Genomic DNA, 18,445 nt, shown 5'->3' on the forward strand with positions numbered 1-18,445 from the left:
GGCGGGCGGCCATCTTGCGAGTAGTCCTCTCCCCGGCTGAACCTTTGGCAGCGGTCTAGCTGGGGGAGGGACGTGCTCCTATAAGAACACCATGCCCTTTCTGACCCGCAGCGGTCACGCGTGGCGGGCGCGCCTTAGGCGTGCCGAAGGTAAGCCAAAGGTCAGCCCGTCTGCGCCCGTCCGCGCCTCGGCCGTGGCGGACGCAGGACACGCTGCCCCACAGTCTCAAACCGTCTATAAAACTTTTATCGCCTATACTCGCGAGCAGTTGTGGTCTCTGCGCTCCGCGAGCTGCCCGGGTGCTGGAGGGGGGGTGGTGAACTCTATTATGCTCAACCCCTGCTCGACCTGTGGCTTCCGTTGTGTTAAAACATTGATCGACCATTCTCTTCCTGCGAAGGCTTCCCACTCAATCTCGGCAGCTTTGGTTAATGCTCGTTCACTGAGCAAGCACACTGCGGATATATTTGAACTCCTCGCTGACGGCTTTCTCGACATTCTGTTTGTGACCGAAACCTGGCTTACTAACGCCAGTGCTCCGGATGTCGAGTTGGCCATCCCCCGAGGTTATAAAATATATAGGAGAGATAGAGTTCTGGGAAGAGGGGGGGGTCTGGCAATCATCCTGAAAGATTCCTGGGCCCTTCAGGTTGAGCCCTTGGAGGAATTAGGAGTTGGGGAAGTGATGAACTTTTCCCTGGTCCTCTCTCCTCATCTCACTTTGGGGGGTACGTTAATTTATCGGCCTCCAGGACCGGCAGGACCGTTTCTGGCAGCTCTGCTTGAGTCTATGGTACCTCGAGCTCTGAGATTCCCTCATTTGTTATTGCTGGGTGATTTTAATATTTATGCTGAGGTAGCGGATCTCCCAGAATGTAAAGCTCTGTGTGATTTTTTTGACCTGGCACATCTCACCCAGTGGGTCTCTTTACCTACGCACTCGGGGGGTCACACTTTGGATGTGATTTGTTCAAACTTTCCCCTCCAGGCGGAAGCCCCTCAAGTTTTGACGTGGTCGGATCATCAGCTGATCAGATTTGCGTGGTCAGCTCAGAGAACTACCACTGGGGGGGCTAAAACCGTTGGTGCCAGGAAAATCAACATAGAGACTCTGGCTGCCACCCTGAAGGAGTGTAGGCCCGTGTTAGGCACTGATCTTGCCAAAGCGGTGCTGAACTTTAGAGAATGGGTGGTAGCGGGGGTGGCTGCTTCATCTAAAGGGGGGAGCAGTGGTAGAATGCGCTCTACCCCATCTAAACCTTGGTTCTCCCCCGAGCTGCGCACTCTCAAGCTGGCCTGTAAAAAGCTAGAACGGGCCTGGCGCCAAACCTACTGCCCTCTAGCCAAGGCTGCTTTACGTGGGGAGCAGAGAAACTACTATGCCAGCATTAAAACAGCTAAGGGCGAATATTTTGCCAACCGGATTGAAAGGGCTAACAATAGCAGTCGCGAGATCTTTGCGATTGTTAATAGCTTTCTTTCCCCCTGTGCTGAGCAGCGGATGGTTCCTGCTTCAGGGGCATGGTGTGAGAGCCTGTCCGTGTTTTTTGAGCAAAAAATAGCTGCTATTCAGTCCAGTTTTAGCTCCAGCAACCTCTCGGGTGGCATTCCCTACCTCTCCCCTCCTCTAGGGTGTTCATCTTCCAGGATGGTGGAGCTTGTTCCTCCCACAGCTACTGACACGCTGGCCCTGATTAAATCCTTGAAATCTGGATCTCCCTCTGACCCTTGTCCGGCGAGGGTGCTGGCTGGTGTAGCCGATGTGGTGGTGCAGGAAGTGATGCATATCATCGGCCTTTCATTTAAATCAGCCATAGTGCCTGCTGAGTGGAAACAGGCTAAGCTCCTGCCCTTGCTTAAACAGGCTGGAGCAGACCCTGCTGTGCTGGCCAATTACCGGCCAATTTCTCTGCTTCTGGCTATGGCAAAAATTGGCGAAAAACTGGCTTTTCGGCAGCTAAACGAGTTTGTGGAATCATCTGGGGCGCTTCACCCGGCTCAATCTGGGTTCCGTGCTGCTCACAGCACGGAGTCTGCGCTAGTGGAGATCTCTGAAGCGGTTAGGGAGTGTCTGGACTGTGGCGGCAGAGCGGCTCTAATTTTATTGGACCTCTCTGCCGCGTTCGACACGGTGCCTCACCAACGCCTCCTCGCTCGGCTTGCTGATATTGGGGTCTCCGGCCTCGCTCTAGACTGGCTGAGTTCCTTTCTCTCGTCTAGATCCCAGCAGGTCTGGCTTCCTCCTTTTTCATCCTTGGCTAAGCCTCTCACGACAGAGGTCCCCCAGGGCTCCACTCTGAGCCCTCTGCTTTTTAATGTTTATTTGACCCCCTGATAGAGCTAGCCGAACAATTGGGGGCCAAAATTATGTAATGTAATGTAATGTAATTTTATTTTTATAAAGCGCGACTTTCACTCCACGGAGCATCTTGGCGCTAGTCATTCGTGTCGCAGAGGGATAAAAGCCAGTGAGCCAAATGAGAGCTCAGTAGGAAAGTGTCTAGTATATCTGAAGGAGGGGTTTTAAATTAAAGCGAAACAGAAAGTGTCAGTGATTTTAAAAATCCAAGTTTTAAGAGCTTTTCGAAAGAGGTTCTCTGACGGGATCTGACGCAGTTGGAGTGGGAGTTTGTTCCAGGCTCTGGATCCTAGTACTCCAAGGGATTTTCCTCCTTTTGTGGCGAGTCTAAATTTAGGAGTCCCAAGTAGGTTTAGGTTGGAGGATCTAAGTGAGCGAGAAGGTGCGTATCTTCCGAACCTATTGGACAGGTAAGTGGGGCCCAACTGGTGGTAGGCCCTAAAGGTGATTAATAGGATTTTAATTAGTACCCTCTTGTGGATAGGCAGTCAGTGCAAGATCTTGAGTGCTGCTGATGCAGATGACTTCCTAGGCCATCTCAGCACAAGACGGGCGGTGGCGTTCTGGACCATCTGCAGTCTATGCAATACAGCTTTGCCGGAACCTGCATAAAGACTGTTGCAGTAGTCCAGACGAGAAGTAATAAGGGCCACCGCTACCGTCTTTCTGGCTGTCAGAGGGAGAAGGTCAAAGAACCTTCTGAGGCTCTTGATTATGTTAAAACAGGACCCCGCCACAGTGCCTGCTTGTTGTCTGAAAGATAAGGCCTCATCAAACTGTATCCCAAGGTTACGGGCCGTCGTGATGGTATTCGGGGGGACTTCTGCATCTTGAGGCCACCAAGATTTGGGGGAAAAGAGGTTTTGTTTTGGCCAAAAGGGAGGATTTCAGTCTTGCCTGAATTACATTTGAGATTATTGCCTATGCTGACGATACGCAGCTATTGTTTACCTGGCCCAGTGCTGTCTTAGACACAGAGCGGATTCAGACCTGTCTGTCCTCAGTTTTTAATTGGTTAGCTTCTGCACAACTGAAGTGCAATGAGGATAAGACGGAAATTCTACTTTACGGTCAATTCCCCCCTAACTTCAGAGACTCACTTTGGCCGGCTGGTTTCCCGATGCCCTGCTCAGTTAATGTCCTCGCTAAGAACTTGGGGGTCTGGTTCGGGGAAGACCTCCGGTTCGAGGGGCATATCAAGAAGCTGACTGGAGGCTGCTTCGGGACTCTTAAGGCACTCCGGATGTTCTTCCCTTATCTCCCTGCCTCGGCAAGAGAGTCAGTAGCGAGAGCTCTAATTCTCTCGCGTCTGGACTATGCTAATGCTCTGCTGAGTGGCTCCCCGGCTTATATGGTGAGGCGTCTCCAGGTGATTCAAAACGCGACCGCCAGACTGCTGGGTAATATTTCCAGCCGGGTTAGCGTAAGGAATCACCTGCAGAGTCTGCACTGGTTGCCAGTTCCTCAAAGGATTACTTTGAAAATTTTGACACTGGCTCATAAAGCTATTAACAGGCAAGGACCCGCCTACTTGATGAAACGATTTAGTCGTTACTCTCCCAATCGATCCCTGCGCTCTGCCGCTCAACATCTGCTGCAGGTTCCTCGCTTTCGGCGTGTCCGGCTGGGAGGGCAATCAGTGGCGGTGAAGGCCGCTTCGGCCTGGAATGAGCTTCCGTTATCCCTGCGCGCTACCTTGAATTTTGGTTCTTTTAAAAAAGCGTTGAAAACCCATCTGTTTAGACTGGCCTTTTAGTTCTCTTTTCTGTGTAATGTTGGCTGTTAATCTGTTTCTTCTTTCTCGCGCCAGGATACTCCGGCAGTAATTGAGCGCGTTACAAAAAAGCATAACATAACATAACAGTGCTGAGTGATGCTGGGGTAGCGCTGAGTAATGATGTGGTGGTGCTGAGTGATGCTGGAGTGGCGCTGAGTGATGCTGAGTGATGCTGGGGTAGCGCTGAGTGATGATGTGGTGGTGCTGAGTGATGCTGGAGTGGCGCTGAGTGATGCTGGGGTGGCGCTGAGTGATGCTGTGTAGGTGCTGAGTGATGCTGTGTAGGTGCTGAATGGTGCTGTGGTGGTGCTGAGTGGTGCTGTGGTGGTTCTGAGTGATGCTGGGGTGGTGCTGAGTGATGCTGTGGTGGTGCTGTTGTGGTGCTGAGTGATGCTGGGGTGGTGCTGAGTGATGCCGGGGTGGCGCTGAGTGATGCTGGGGTGGCGCTGAGTGATGCTGTGGTGGTGCTGAGTGATGCTGGGGTAGCGCTGAGTGATGCTGGGGTAGCGCTGAGTGGTGCTGGGGTGGTGCTGAGTGATGCTGGGGAGGCGCTGAGTGGTGCTGTGGTGGTGCTGAGTGATGCTGGGGTGGTGCTGAGTGATGCTGGGGTGGCGCTGAGTGATGCTGTGGTGTTGCTGAGTGGTGCAGTGGGGTGCTGAGGGATGCTGGGGTGGCACTGAGTGATGCTGGGGTGGCGCTGAGTGATGCTGTAGTGGCGCTGAGTGGTGCTGTGGTGGTCCTGAGTGGTGCTCTGGTGGTGCTGAGTGGTGCTAGGGTGGCGCTGAGTGGTGCTGGGGTGGCACTGAGTGGTGCTGGGGTGGCGCTGAGTGATGCTGTGGTGGTGCTGAGTGGTGCTGAGTGATTCTGGGGTGGCGCTGAGTGATGCTGGGGTGGCGCTGAGTGATGCTGTGGTGGCGCTGAGTGGTACTGTGGTGGTCCTGAGTGGTGCTCTGGTGGTGCTGAGTGGTGCTAGGGTGGCGCTGAGTGGTGCTGGGGTGGCGCTGAGTGGTGCTGGGGTGGCGCTGAGTGATGCTGGAGTGGCGCTGAGTGATGCTGGGGTGGCGCTGAGTGATGCTGTGGTTGTTCTGAGTGGTGCTGTGGTGGTGCTGAGTGATAATGTGGAAGGGAAGGGAAGGGAAGAAAGAAAGAAAGAAAGAAAGAAAGAAAGAAAGAAAGAAAGAAAGAAAGAAAGAAAGAAAGAAAGAAAGAAGGAAGAAGGTAGGAAGGAAAGAAAGAAAGGAATGAAAGGGAGGGAGGAAAGGAAGGAAGGAATGGAAGAAAGAAAAGGAAGGCAAGAAAGGATGGAAAGGAAGGAAGGAAAGGAAGGAAGGAAAGGAAAGAAAAGAAGGAAAGAAAGGATGAAAGGAAAGAAAGAAAGGATTCTAATTGCAAGTGTCAACATGAACAGGCTAGTTTTGAAGATGTAGTCCCCAAATTTGAGATTCCATGACAGAGAGGGGCTGTGAAGGAAGGAGAGGCGACAGGCAGAGGCCACGCACGGCGGACATCAAAGGAAGGGTGGGAGGGGAAAAAACGCATTAGCGAGCGAGAAAAGCCATAAACACCAGGGGGCGGGGAAGCAGATTGCCTTCAAGCTTTCAAGCCTTTGAAGACAAATGATGGTGGTGCCTCTGATGTAATCACCAACACCCTTAAAGTACAAGACTACAGAGAAAAGATAGAGGGAGAGGGGCGGGGAGGGGGGGAGCGTTCATGAAGGCCATGCATGTAATAAATAATCACAGATGTTTTAGTTTAACCAGCCTATGATGTCAGAAGGGACGTCCTGAACTAGATTCTGGCATGTAACTACGAAAGGATAAACATTGAACACATTATGTGTATTCAATCTTTGCCAACAATCGATATCAAAATAAACCAAACCATGAAGTGATGCGAACCATTGCAAAATTGTATTACATTAATCATCCCTATGTTTTAATTACAGCTGAACTCCGCCTGCACCACGAGACACGCTGTGTCTGATTCGCAATCATGATAAAGAACGAATGAGTTTGAAATCCGCTTCATACCTTTACGATTAAAAGTATTGCATTAGTGACGTTAGGTTCAATTACAAGTCATGCAGTTGTGTTACCTCGTGGCTTTGCATATGACATCATTCTCGAAAGGAAAATAATCCGCACAACAAACATGCTATTGTTACACTACATTGTTTTCTTGTTGGTGTGCTCAGCGTTCGTGTTTGAACGACTCATATAGGTGCGAGAAAAACGCATGGGCAATTGCACGCAACTTTCAAAGGGTGAAAAGCTACGTTTTTGCCACGTACAATCAACAAAACAAAAATATGTGCCCATAACAAAAAACAGCGCATAATATAACCGCATGCGAATTTCAAGTGCTCATGTTTTAGATAAAAAGTATTACACATCTCAAATATTAGTTAACATCCTCGGCCTATGAAATGTGGAAAAATAACTATGTATATGTCAATTCCGCATCTGTCTCATGTTTCTACACGTAATTTAAGAAATGTACAGCCGCAAACGTTCCTGGCCGGGTTGTAAAATAAATCACACGCCAAAAAATACAAGAAAAAGACAATCCCTTGCTTTCTAGAAACAAGAGCAATGTGGCTGTGATCCCTCAAACTACTTTATACGCTCACCGTGAGATGCACTAAAAAGTTTAATGGCACAACCCATATGGAAATCCTATGGTTTCACAGCGCCCTCTAAATTGAGGAAAACAAAACACACAAAAACGTCAATCTAGACAATTACAGTCTGATCTTGCCACAGCAACAACCTCCACGTGTCAGTCGAATTATTAAAATAACCAAGTAAAAGAAAAGGAGAGCCTTAAACTTTATATGCATATTGCCTGCTAATTCTGCACTACAAACGATCTTCAATAAAGACAGTGCAGCAGCAAAATCAAGTTTGCACTCGGAGCAGTAGAATCCGATCAAATCCTTCCCTTAGAGGAGTGCGCCTGAAATGTTGATCAATAAAAACGAGCTGGACTTCAGTTGTCAAAAACTATTTCAGCTGTCAAAAACGTCACTTTCTATGTAATAGTGAAGTCGGAGTACCAACAAGGAGCTTATGGGTCCATCTTCATAGAGGGTATGGACCACATGCAGCGAGTACTCGGGTCTCAGTGCAGCGGTTTGGTGAGTTCAGGCTTGAATGATGTTTGAAGTATGGTGCAGATCCACGGGCATGCGAGCGCAGCAAAGCAGAGCCCAACGACATCGCAGGCCGGTAGATGGTCACATGTTCGTTTGCAGGCTTCATTGTGCAGCAGGCGAGCTGGGCTCGGCCTGCACAGACCCTGTAGGAAACGGTGTGTGCTTCGCAGCAGCCAGGCCTAGAGCGCGCCCCCTACAGGTCCATGCGTGGAGCTGCACCGCGTTTGCAGGCATGGCGCAACAGGCGGGGGCGAGGGAGGGGAGACGAGGGTGCTCTGCAGGGGTGATGGGGCCTGGTGTAGAAAAGGCGAGCAGGTGACCGTGGGGGCGGATGGAAGAGGGGGCAGTGGAGACTGGGGTGGCGACAGGGAGGTGCATGGGCACGTGGGGAACATACCTTCCATGTCACGCGCGACCCTTTGAGCCACTGCTGGCTTTGTAGAAAACGCCACTTTGCACACACACTTAATGCTTACAGTGACACTACAAGTCCCAGAATGCAACGCTGTGAGGTTTGTGAGAAGAGAGACCATCGAGGGAGGCATGAGGATGGCAGAGTTAGGCCCTGTGACTGGAGATTAGCAGTGAGTAGGACACATGGGAGATTTAAGACTTCGGTGCGGAGGAGGGGGGGTGAGGAAGAAAGGGGATCGGCATGAGGTTAGGGAGGGAGACATGCATGGAGGGAAGGTGGCGTGCTGGTGACATCCCCGGTCGCGGGATCAGCTTCGGTTTGCATTTAGTTTTTCTGGTGGGGTAACAGAAGTAAAACAAGCAACAGGATGGGATGTGGTAAGCAGCAATGTAGAGCGGATGGGGGCGATGGCCAGCAAACACATGCAATCTTATGTTGTGCTGCAACTAAGTGAACAAGGGAAACTAGTTGCATTACAAAGGGTTGCATTGTTATATAGGACCGGTCTCAGTTTTGGCCTTTCTGCCCATAACAAGTGTTAGCACTCCGCCTAGTCGTACTGGTTTAGTGTACCTCATGAGTATACGAGTCTGTGAGGTGGGCCCCGAGTTTTCCAAGTGAGCCGTCTAACTTGTTAATAAATGTATTTAGGACATTGTAAAGGTACAAGCAAGCTTCGCCATTGAACCACGTTAGGGAAACAAACGTATGATCGAGACCATTCTGCCTTCGCCAGACATGTAATAGAAAGCAATCACCCTGAAAGTGCTTAGTGAGGGGGTGGAAGTGTTGGTCAGAGCTGGTGATTCCTTGCATGGCTTGTGAGGGGGCGTGTGCATTGTGTCCGGGGCTCGAGCCGAGCTGCACCTTTTAATATGCAAATGTACGCAGCTGTCAGAAGCAGCGGGATTCCTCTCACACTCTCCTGTGACTTCCCCCTCGGCGGCGAATGCCCCATGATAAACATTAACTGGGTTTGAATTTTGTAAATAGCTCTTAACTACAACTGAGGAAAGCAGTTCTACATTACAGACTTTCAAGGTTGTATTTTATCGCGTTTAAAAAACACAAGAAGCACGGGAGAAGAAAATAAAAAAGATGCGCAGAGAGAGGCAAAGCAGTTCTACATTACTGACTTTCAAGGTTGTATTTCATCGCGTTTAAAAAAAAGTCTTCGGAGGGGCATTGCGCAGAGGGGGGCGGGGGAGAGCATTCCTTTGAAGTGAAGCACTCGGCATTGCTGTGGCGGGTCTGATGCAATGATGCGAGGCGGGCTGCTCGGAGACCAAATGGAAAGCTCGTGCACGTTCACATGCACTCGGCGCAATCCGCCTGGTTTAGCTTTCCTGGATCCAACTCTATAATTCTCGGCATCTGCAATGCCAGAGGCATTGCCAGAGGTCGAGACCTAAAAAAGCAATAATGCGCAAGTAAAATAAATGCATATAGTGAACATGTATAAACAAGAATAAATGCATAGAAGGATAACTGCATGTACACAAAAAAGAGTAATTAAAACATGGAATACTTCACCGGCTGTCTGTCTTGCATCATCTTGCCAGCAGGACTGGGGAACCCGTTGACAGTCTCAGCAAGAGCTCTCAGCCAGAAAAAGGGCTCTAGGCAGTGCGCCCACTTCTAGTAGAGTTCCTGTCAAAGCGCCTAGAGGTCTCCATCATTATATGCTTTACAAACACAGAGAGAGACTTCTAGACCCCCCCTTCGTCTGCACTGTTGGTGCTGGCTACACTCTCTGCTTCGAGGTCACTCAACGGAGCTGGCCAGGCTCCGATGAGAGCTGAGGCAGAATTCTTTGCTTTCTCAACCTTGGGCACTGTACACCTCTCACACTGTCGGTTCTAACAGCTTATCTCTCTCAGTGAGGTGAAAAGCTTAGGCAGTTCTGTGCGCGCAAGTAACCTGGGACCTGCCAGTGTTCACAGCTGAAAGACAAAGGTAGACAGATACAAGATGAAACCATGCTCACAAATGTAATTAAAGCAACATAGGGTCAATGGATAACACATGATCTCACAATATATAAATGCCTGTAACATTACATAGTTTTATATATTTCTTGTGTACTTATATAACAACCGCATATGTAAATAACATACTGATTCTAACTCTATCTATCCATGAAACTATATATCTATTCACAATTCAAACTCAATCTATGAAAATATATATCTATAGTTCACAATTTTTCACCAATCTCTTTTTGCACTGACGTTGCTTGACAAATCGTTTTATACTAAGATGATTTTATACTAGGATGATTAGTGTCCCTCTTGCATTTTCATGGGGTTGTTCGCATTCCTAGTAAAAAGGAAATAGAGAATGTAATTTCCTCCCTCTACTTCCTGTATACAGTGAAGCCAAACTTTCATGGAGGGCGTTCATCTCTCCAAGGTTTTGTTCGGCATCTTAAACTAGTAATGGACGGTTTGATCCATGTGGCAAATGTTGGATTCCCCCTTCTACTCAACTCTACCTATAGTTGGCCATGTGAGCTAGCATTTACAAAACCCTTAACTCCTCCCATGAAGTCCCCTCCCTAAACACATCCACAGTTTGAGGTCAGCGGTGATCTCCATTGGTGCCGAGCGCTATATTCAATCGAGGTTGATCCTGGTGATGGTGAGAGCCCACCAGAGTTGTGCTTAAGTAGTAGAGCTGCCAGAGAGACTGGTGTAGCCGCAGTTCTTTCACGCAGTTAAGCTGCACTTGAAAAGTGAACGGTTTAGGAAATTGAAACATTCCCAAGGAGTGGCCAAAGCAGAACGCAGGATACAGACCCTGGAATCGGGATTGTCAATACTTTACACTAAGTATTCTGTGAACTCAGGGCGCTCTTAACAGCTGAGGTATATATTTATTCTCCATTGGGCGATGTGGCTTGTTCTCTAATTGTGTTGTTATTTATTGTTCCAGTGATCTTAAACTGTCACATTATAAACAAATCTCACATTCTTCTTCATTTGAACAGAAATGGAAAGCAGGAGTTTGCATCAGAACCAAGAACATGAAGAGCGCTTTGACAAACCCAGGCTAAAGGCAGCCTTCATCACAGAAGATAAAGTGGTGGCTATGCAGAGAGTTAGCAATAAAATACCAAACAAAACAAGGAGCGTGAATACAGCCCCTGGAAAAAACAGAGCTGATCAATATACAGGATGTGATGGTGATAAATTAAAGCTGATTGGCCAAAGAAAGAACACATCTAATGGAACATACATGTGCTCTGAATGTGGGAAAATCTTTAGTGAAAAGTATATTCTCATTGAACATAAGAAGATTCATTCCAATGGGAAACTGTATCCTTCTGACGAATGTGGAACCACATTTCAAAGTAACTCAATCTTAATTCGACGTAGAAGGGCACATTCTGACCGTCAGTTATTTTCATCAAAATATAAAGAGAGTTCTACTGAGAGTCAAAACCCTAAACTACAGCGCAAGCACGCCAAGCCTAGAGCCTATAAGTGCAGTGAATGTGAAAAGAGTTTTTCTTCTTCGTCCAATCTTTATGTGCACCAGAAAGTACACACTGGAGACAAACCCCATAAATGCTTCGAATGTGGAAAGCGTTTTCCTTTTTTTTCATACCTGAAGATTCACCAGCGGCTGCACACAGGAGAGAAACCTTTTGTATGCACTGAATGTGGAAAATGTTTCCGTCACTCTGGATATCTTATCTGCCATAGAAAAATTCACAAAGAAGAGAAACCTTACAAGTGTGAGTGTGGAAGGCGTTTCAATAGAGCCGATGGTCTGAAAAGCCACAGGCTCCAACATGCCGGAGAGAAAAGAGAGAAACCATACTTATGTAGTGAATGTGAAAAGAGTTTCTATTCTATATCGCTTCTTCGTCTACACCAGAGAATACACACAGGGGTGAAACCTTTTTCATGTGACACATGTGGGAATAGTTTCAGGCAGTCATCACACCTAATAAGGCACAAGCGAGTACACACTGGTGAAAAACCATATATATGCAGAGAATGTGACAAAGGATTCAGCGATGCCATAGGTTTGAAAACTCACCATCGTGTGCACACTGGAGAGAAACCCTTTAAATGTGATAAATGTGGAAAGCGTTTTGTGGTTTCATCTCATCTGACGGTTCATCAACGCCTTCACACAGGAGAGAAACCATATAGATGCACTGAATGTGGAAAATGTTTCAGCTACTCCGCAAGTCTGGCTACCCATTTGAAGATTCACACAGGAGAGAAACCTTTCGAGTGCAGTGAGTGTGGAAGGCGTTTTAACCGGCTAGACTATCTGAAATATCACCAGAACATACATACAGGAGTGAAACCATACCCTTGCACTGAATGTAAAAAGGCATTCTCTCGAAAAGACATCCTAGAAAATCACCAGAAAATGCACACAGTAGTGACAGGTGAGACAGATAAAACATACACATGTAATGAGCGTGGAAAGCTATTCAGAGACTCAGCTCATCTAAAACGGCGTACCCAAACAGTTAAACTTCATACATGTATCGAATGTGGGAAGTGTTTATGCTCTCAGTCATCCCTGAGAAGGCATGAGAGAACACACACGGGAGAAAGGCTGTTTACATGTATTGAATGTAGTAGTAGTTTCAGCCGGTTAGATCAATTGACAAAACATCGATTGAAACACTCAGGAGACAAATCATTTCCATGCAGTGCCTGTGGGAAGAGCTTCCTTTCATCAGCAAAATTGAAATCTCATGAGAGATTGCACACAGGAGAGAAATCCTTCAAATGCACTGAATGCGGGAAGAGTTTAAGTTCCGAGACATCCCTTAGAATTCATGTGAGAACTCACACTGGAGAAAAGCCATATGCATGCAGCGACTGTGGGAAGAACTTCATTTCACCAGAAAAATTTAAATCACACGAGAGATTGCATACAGGAGAGAAGCCGTTTAAGTGCACAGAATGCTGTAAGAGTTTCAGATGCCAGAGAACCCTCCGACAGCACGAGAGAACACACACAGGAGAAAAGCCATTTATATGTAGTGAGTGTAGTAGGGGCTTCAGCCAGCTAGGAAATTTGATGAAACATCAAATGATACACTCAGGAAACAAACCTTTTTCATGCAGTGACTGTGGAAAGAGCTTTATTTCATCAGAACAATTAAAATCACACCAAAGATTGCACACAGGAGAGAAGCCCTTCAAATGTACAGAGTGTGGGAAGAGTTTCCGATTTTCCTCAAACTTAAACAAACACCTGCGCATCCATACAGGCGTGAAACCCTATCTGTGCAACAGATGTGGGAAGAGTTTTGCTGACTCTGGAGATTTGACTAAGCACAAGCGAATTCACACAGGGGAAAAACCATATATTTGTGCTGAATGTGGACGCGGGTTCAGTGTACTATGTTCATTGAAATCACATCAAAAGGTGCACACCGGGGAGAAACCTCATAAATGTATTGAATGTGGTAAGTGCTTTGCTTTCCTGGCAAACATGTATGTACACCATCGAATACACACTGGAGAGAAACCCTACGCTTGCATTGAATGTGGGAAAAGATTTGCTGACTCTAGCTCCTTGACAAAACACATTCGAATACACACTGGCGAGAAACCCTTTGTGTGCAACAAATGTGGGAAGAAATATGCAGAGGGTAGATACCTGACCGAACACATGAAAATGCATATAAACGATCAGTGATGTCAAATATTGCTTTCGCCAAAATGAACAATACTTCCCTATCTTTGAGTAGTATATGGTACGTAGTTATTGCTACAGAAAGAATACACAGACCGATAACATTAAAGGAGTTCAGAAAGCTCAAATTTCATTTTTATTGAAGTAAAGACTTTTTGATGCATAAAATCAGCATGTCCTCCATGCACCATACTGTGACTATTCTGTGTATGTTTGATTTCCCATCTTAAAGTGGAGTATTACATTCTTAGGTTGAGCCTAGACAGTGCTTGCTCTGTTGCTTAGCGACTTGTTGTAGATGGTTTGTGGAGTTAAACTCCACCCATTGCTTGCTATTTGTCTCAGTGAGTGTCCTTTATAAATCCTTGCATGCTAGTGGTTAGTCCTGCCTCTTTGTCCCTTCTTTTTCTCTTCTGTTCCTCCCATGGAGCAGGGACTACGTAGTGTCTCATTATGCCATGGTTCTTTATCTGTTCTTTGGGGGACTATTTCTCTCTTGGTTTCTTGTTCTGTTACTATTTGCCTGTGTTTAGCTTCGGCACCAAAGCTGCTTACATTTTAATTTAGCATTCCTCTCTTCCACCTTCTCTAAATGCCACTGTTGTATTAGTGCTGCCTCATGCATCGTGCCTCTCAACGTTGCTTCTATTTTTTTTTAACCTTTTTTTGCAATTTTGGATGTTGACAGTCAGTTGGGCTTCTTTTAGAAAAATATTAGTTTGGTTTTGGGCATCTTTTTAAGGGGGATTGGGCTACTTTTTAAGCCTTTTTCACAGCGAGGAAACAAATTCACGTTGCCATAACTGCAGCCAGGTAGATCAGGAAGGTACTGAGCAGTAGGGCCTCCTTCCACGTGCCTCCTGCCGTTTGATTTTATTTGTTTGCCTTTTTGTTATTTCGGCAGTCAATTGGGCTTCTTTTGGAGGATATTTGTTTGGTTTTGGGTTTCCTTTTAAGGGGGATTGGGCTTGTAATTAGCCTTTTTTCACAGTAACAAAACTCAAATTCATGAGCCATTGGAGCAGTAGTAAGTAGCGGGGTCCTCCTTCCATAAAGCCATATGTTAGTCTGTTATTTGGAATGACAGGTATAATGAGGGGATAGAAGAGGGAAAAGCTTTGCATTTATATAGCGCTTGCTGCCCCTGATGAGGTGTTGCAGCGCTTTTAGGTGAGTAGCACGCTAATTCGGAACCAAAAAATTATTAGTGGTGAATTAGTCTGGGGAAATAAGAAATTAGTTTGAGCGCTGGACATGTTGCCCTGTTTTTTGGATTGAAAAGGATAGGGGAGGTATGGAAGAGGGAAGGGTTTGCATTTATATAGTGCTTTCTACCCCTGATGAGGTGTTGACATGCTTTTTGGCAGGTAGTACGCTACCGGAACCCAAAGAGGATTAATGGGGAATTAGTATAGGGAAATATGAAATACATTTCAGTGGTGAAAATGTTAGTCTGTTATTTGGATTGAAAAGGAATAGTGGAGGGATAGAACTCCCCGCATAAGTGGGTTAATGTTCTTTTTGGGAGACGTGCAGGAACTCAGCACCCGGAGGAAAAAAACATAGGAAATTCGTGTCTCACTGCAGATTCCAGTATTTTCTATCACAGAAATGTGAGGAAAGTGTGTTTTTTGCAAAAGTTTGAGGTTTGCAAGGACTTCTCCATAAAATCACCCAGTGAGAGCCATGCAAGCCACCTCACTGTGGAATTCCCTAGGTGTCAAGTTTTAAAAAATATACATATTTGCTGTTTCCTCAGTTGCCAACTGAGCTTGGGCTCAGAATCCACTGCTATTCACTTTGTAATAAACGCCCAGTTTTCACTGGAAAAATGTGAAGAACTGCTCCCAAGTGTAAATGTCATGGGACACAGTGCAAGCACCCGCGTAGCGTTACATTTCATTACAAAGCCACGTGAGTCGGTGCAAATCCCTCCATGTGCAGCTTTGTAAATATTTCAGAAGGCTTTACTTCGTCCATTCGCCGCCTTGCATGGCGCAAGGGCAGCGTAAATGCTCCATAAGTCTGGGCCGGTGTCTTTATGTTACGAATCTGATTGATTATTTTGATCTGTGGAATGTACCCTTGATTCTACTCACTTTCCCTCCTTCACTCTTTCTTCTTTGATCGCTTCCATCTTATGATCTCATTTTGAAGCTTGTATTAACACTAACCTGATTCATTATTACCTCCTCTTTCATTTAAAAGATTTGTGTATTATTATTCTGGAATTATTTGATTTTACTGAGATATGGATGTAGATGATGTATTTTTTATTCAATTTAATAAGCGTTTTCAAATGTAAATAAAAAAGCCTCTTCCTCCAAAGTTAAAGGTTCAAGCCTGACTTGTGGAGTGCGGTAGAACGGCAGACTTCACTTCATTTTCTTAAGGTATATTAGTTCACTTTTATTTTACTATTCAGTAGTTTAAACCACTTGAAAAATGATCATTATAAAAATGAGATTGTACAAGTCAGTACCTTGAGCTCTGTAGTGTAGCTCCTATTTTCCCAATAGGCTCTGCGCATTGGAATAGTACCTACAGCAGTAAAGGCCTAGGCCAGACGTTAACTAGGTCTACTACTGTCGATACTAGACTTAATTTTTGGGTTTGCCAGCTAAGCTCAGAGTTCGCTAGAAACTTTCTCGAATGTTCAAGGAAGGATTAACTCCCCTGATTAGACAAGAAGGGATTTAGTTTCTGACAACCATAGAACATGACAACTTTGCTCTCCCCTAATCAAGAGTCAATCTCAAGAGTCGTGTGAGCACAAGGCAATTATTTTACTCAGTCAGTACGTGCATTCTTAGTCTCATCAGAATGTAGAGAAAAGGAAGAGACGGGCGTGTTCAATAAAAGGTGTTATTTATTGATCAGTCTCTTTTCTCGTACAAGAGAAATGGATCGATATTATTGCAATACTTATAGTTAAGTAAAGTGCATACATTAGAAGCAATAGTATAAAATAATACTGTAAAAACATTGATATGGTTTCTGAGCCATATGATGTTTAAAATGATTAAAATATATTTACATACACATATACATTTGACTAAACGTACTCAACTGGTGTTTCTAAATACGCCTACCCCGTGTACCTGACCTAAGTCTAATGCGTGGGCGGGAATAGAAAGTTACAGTTTAAGTTAAGTTTGTTTTTGCCAAGTGAATAACTAAAGAATTCTCTGTGAGGGGTTATTCAGTTCTGTACCTGGAAGTTAGGATGAATGAGGAATGGTATCTCTTTCTCTGCTCTCGATATTCCAGGCTGCCTGCGAGGGCTGCCCAGAAGCGCCGGTGCTGGGTCTCTCGGCTTGAGATAGCAGCGCGTCTCTCAGCGCGTCAGGAAGGCGGGGCTGCTGCCAGCGGGGTCTGCTTCTGCTCTCGGCTTCGGCAAGTATGGCTGCTCCGTCTTGTCACCACGCGTGTGTTTGCATAGGGCAAGGTCGGCAATATTTATACCTTAAAGGTGCCGAGATTGACGTAAGGATGGACATAGGTACGTCAATAAAGATGTCATACGACTTGCTCGTTAGCACATTCTTTTGCAAAAGTTCTCTGTGAAATCAAAACAATGGCCGCACGGATTTTCCAGGTTGTCATAGGTTTGATTTGTTATGAGAACGTTGTATGCCTTATCAGGGGCTGGAGGAATGTCGCTTGTCTAATTAGATCTCAAGCGTTATGACCTAATCAGATAACACGTTCCTGTGCCGTAGTGTGACTGCGTCAGATAACGGTATCTGCATCATGGGGGATTTCTTGCCTCATGGGCTGACTGTTAGTTAACTTGATAGTTAGTTTAACCAGAATAGGGTCAGGAATAGGGGGACTGATTCAGAACCTATAGAAATACACGACACCCACTCCACGCTAACTATGGTCATATCTACTAATCTATGCATAGTATAACATAGTACAACATACTATAGAGTATAGTGTATACCTTACCACCCCAAAATACATAAATGCATTTCGAAATTTTCAAATATACTGAAAAATTGCAGTCATATATATTGTATGCACTTAAGCTATGAATTAAATGCAAAAGTAAACACGCATTGTTATGCATTATTGCTTTTTGGTATATGAGAAATACACATGAAATGGCTCTTAATATGGCTATACAGAAAGGAAGTCCGAGACCATTTCATCACATAATAAAATATTTGTGAACCTACCAGCGGGCAGCTAAAGTCTATATAAAGTATCTAAAAATAGAAATCTTATTTCTCTAGGAATAGTTTCTTACTTTAAGCAGAAGATCAGTGTCCCGGGGAAAAAATATATAGAAAAATATTTTAAGGGGCATGCTGAAAAAATTGCTGTCCGTGAACTGGATGGTAATTGTTCATGTGACTTTATTTTTAAAGTTGAAGGCCGAATTCAGGGAACGCCGTGTGCGAGTTTACTCAAAAGTCTCTATTTCTGTTCCGGAGAGAACATCATATCATTCAGGCTTTCGAAAAAACTGTCAACAGCTTCATGGGAAAGTTCCACTAAGTCGGAAATAGGGATAACCATGCATTCATGCGCATGATTGTCTCCATTGACATTCTGATTTGCATTGCTGACAGAAGGTCGTACCTGTTCGATGCTGTTTTCATCTTGAACTTCACTACTCTTCAATCGTAGTGGTGAAGATTCCAGGAATGCCGTCATCAGAATTGGCAGCCTTTGAGGGCAGCACAGTGCGTGAACCTTGGTAGGAACCAACAGTGTATCTGCATCCACTGGCGCATCTGATTGTAGCGTCAGACAGATGTCTAACACGCATTCTTCTCCGCATAGCAGACACCTTAGTACAGGTAAAACACACCTTTGCCACATTGGTCGAAATGATAGAAACCAAGTCATGTTTAGGTCTCTAAGCCGGGAGAGTCCCAGGATTTTTGATATCCGGTCCCGGTATCCAATGGCTAGGATCGTATCTTCCATTGTCGCGAGAGTTTGATCTGTGACATGGGTTGCCATAACGAAAAATAAGGACTAGGAATAGGATTCCTGCAATTAGTCCCAGGATCAGGGGAAGTCCGCCAAAAATCGAATGGACGAAATCTG

The 18,445-nt window shown here is 45.7% G+C and overlaps 1 protein-coding gene across 1 annotated transcript in view; it reads left to right on the top strand.

Annotated features, from left to right (window-relative positions):
• The window catches only part of LOC144817661 (uncharacterized), a 52,137-nt gene extending 36,335 nt beyond the window's left edge, over positions 1-15,802 (top strand). The window contains exon 4 of the mRNA XM_078674389.1: positions 10,698-15,802. Within this exon, the coding sequence (XP_078530515.1) occupies positions 10,698-13,384 (2,687 nt within the window). The 3' untranslated portion in view covers positions 13,385-15,802. The remainder of the gene's footprint in view (positions 1-10,697) is intronic.
• Positions 15,803-18,445: the final 2,643 nt, after the last annotated feature.

This window comes from Lissotriton helveticus, chromosome 2_1 (genome assembly GCF_964261635.1).
Source record: "Lissotriton helveticus chromosome 2_1, aLisHel1.1, whole genome shotgun sequence".
In the NCBI taxonomy this organism is placed as follows: domain Eukaryota; kingdom Metazoa; phylum Chordata; class Amphibia; order Caudata; family Salamandridae; genus Lissotriton; species Lissotriton helveticus.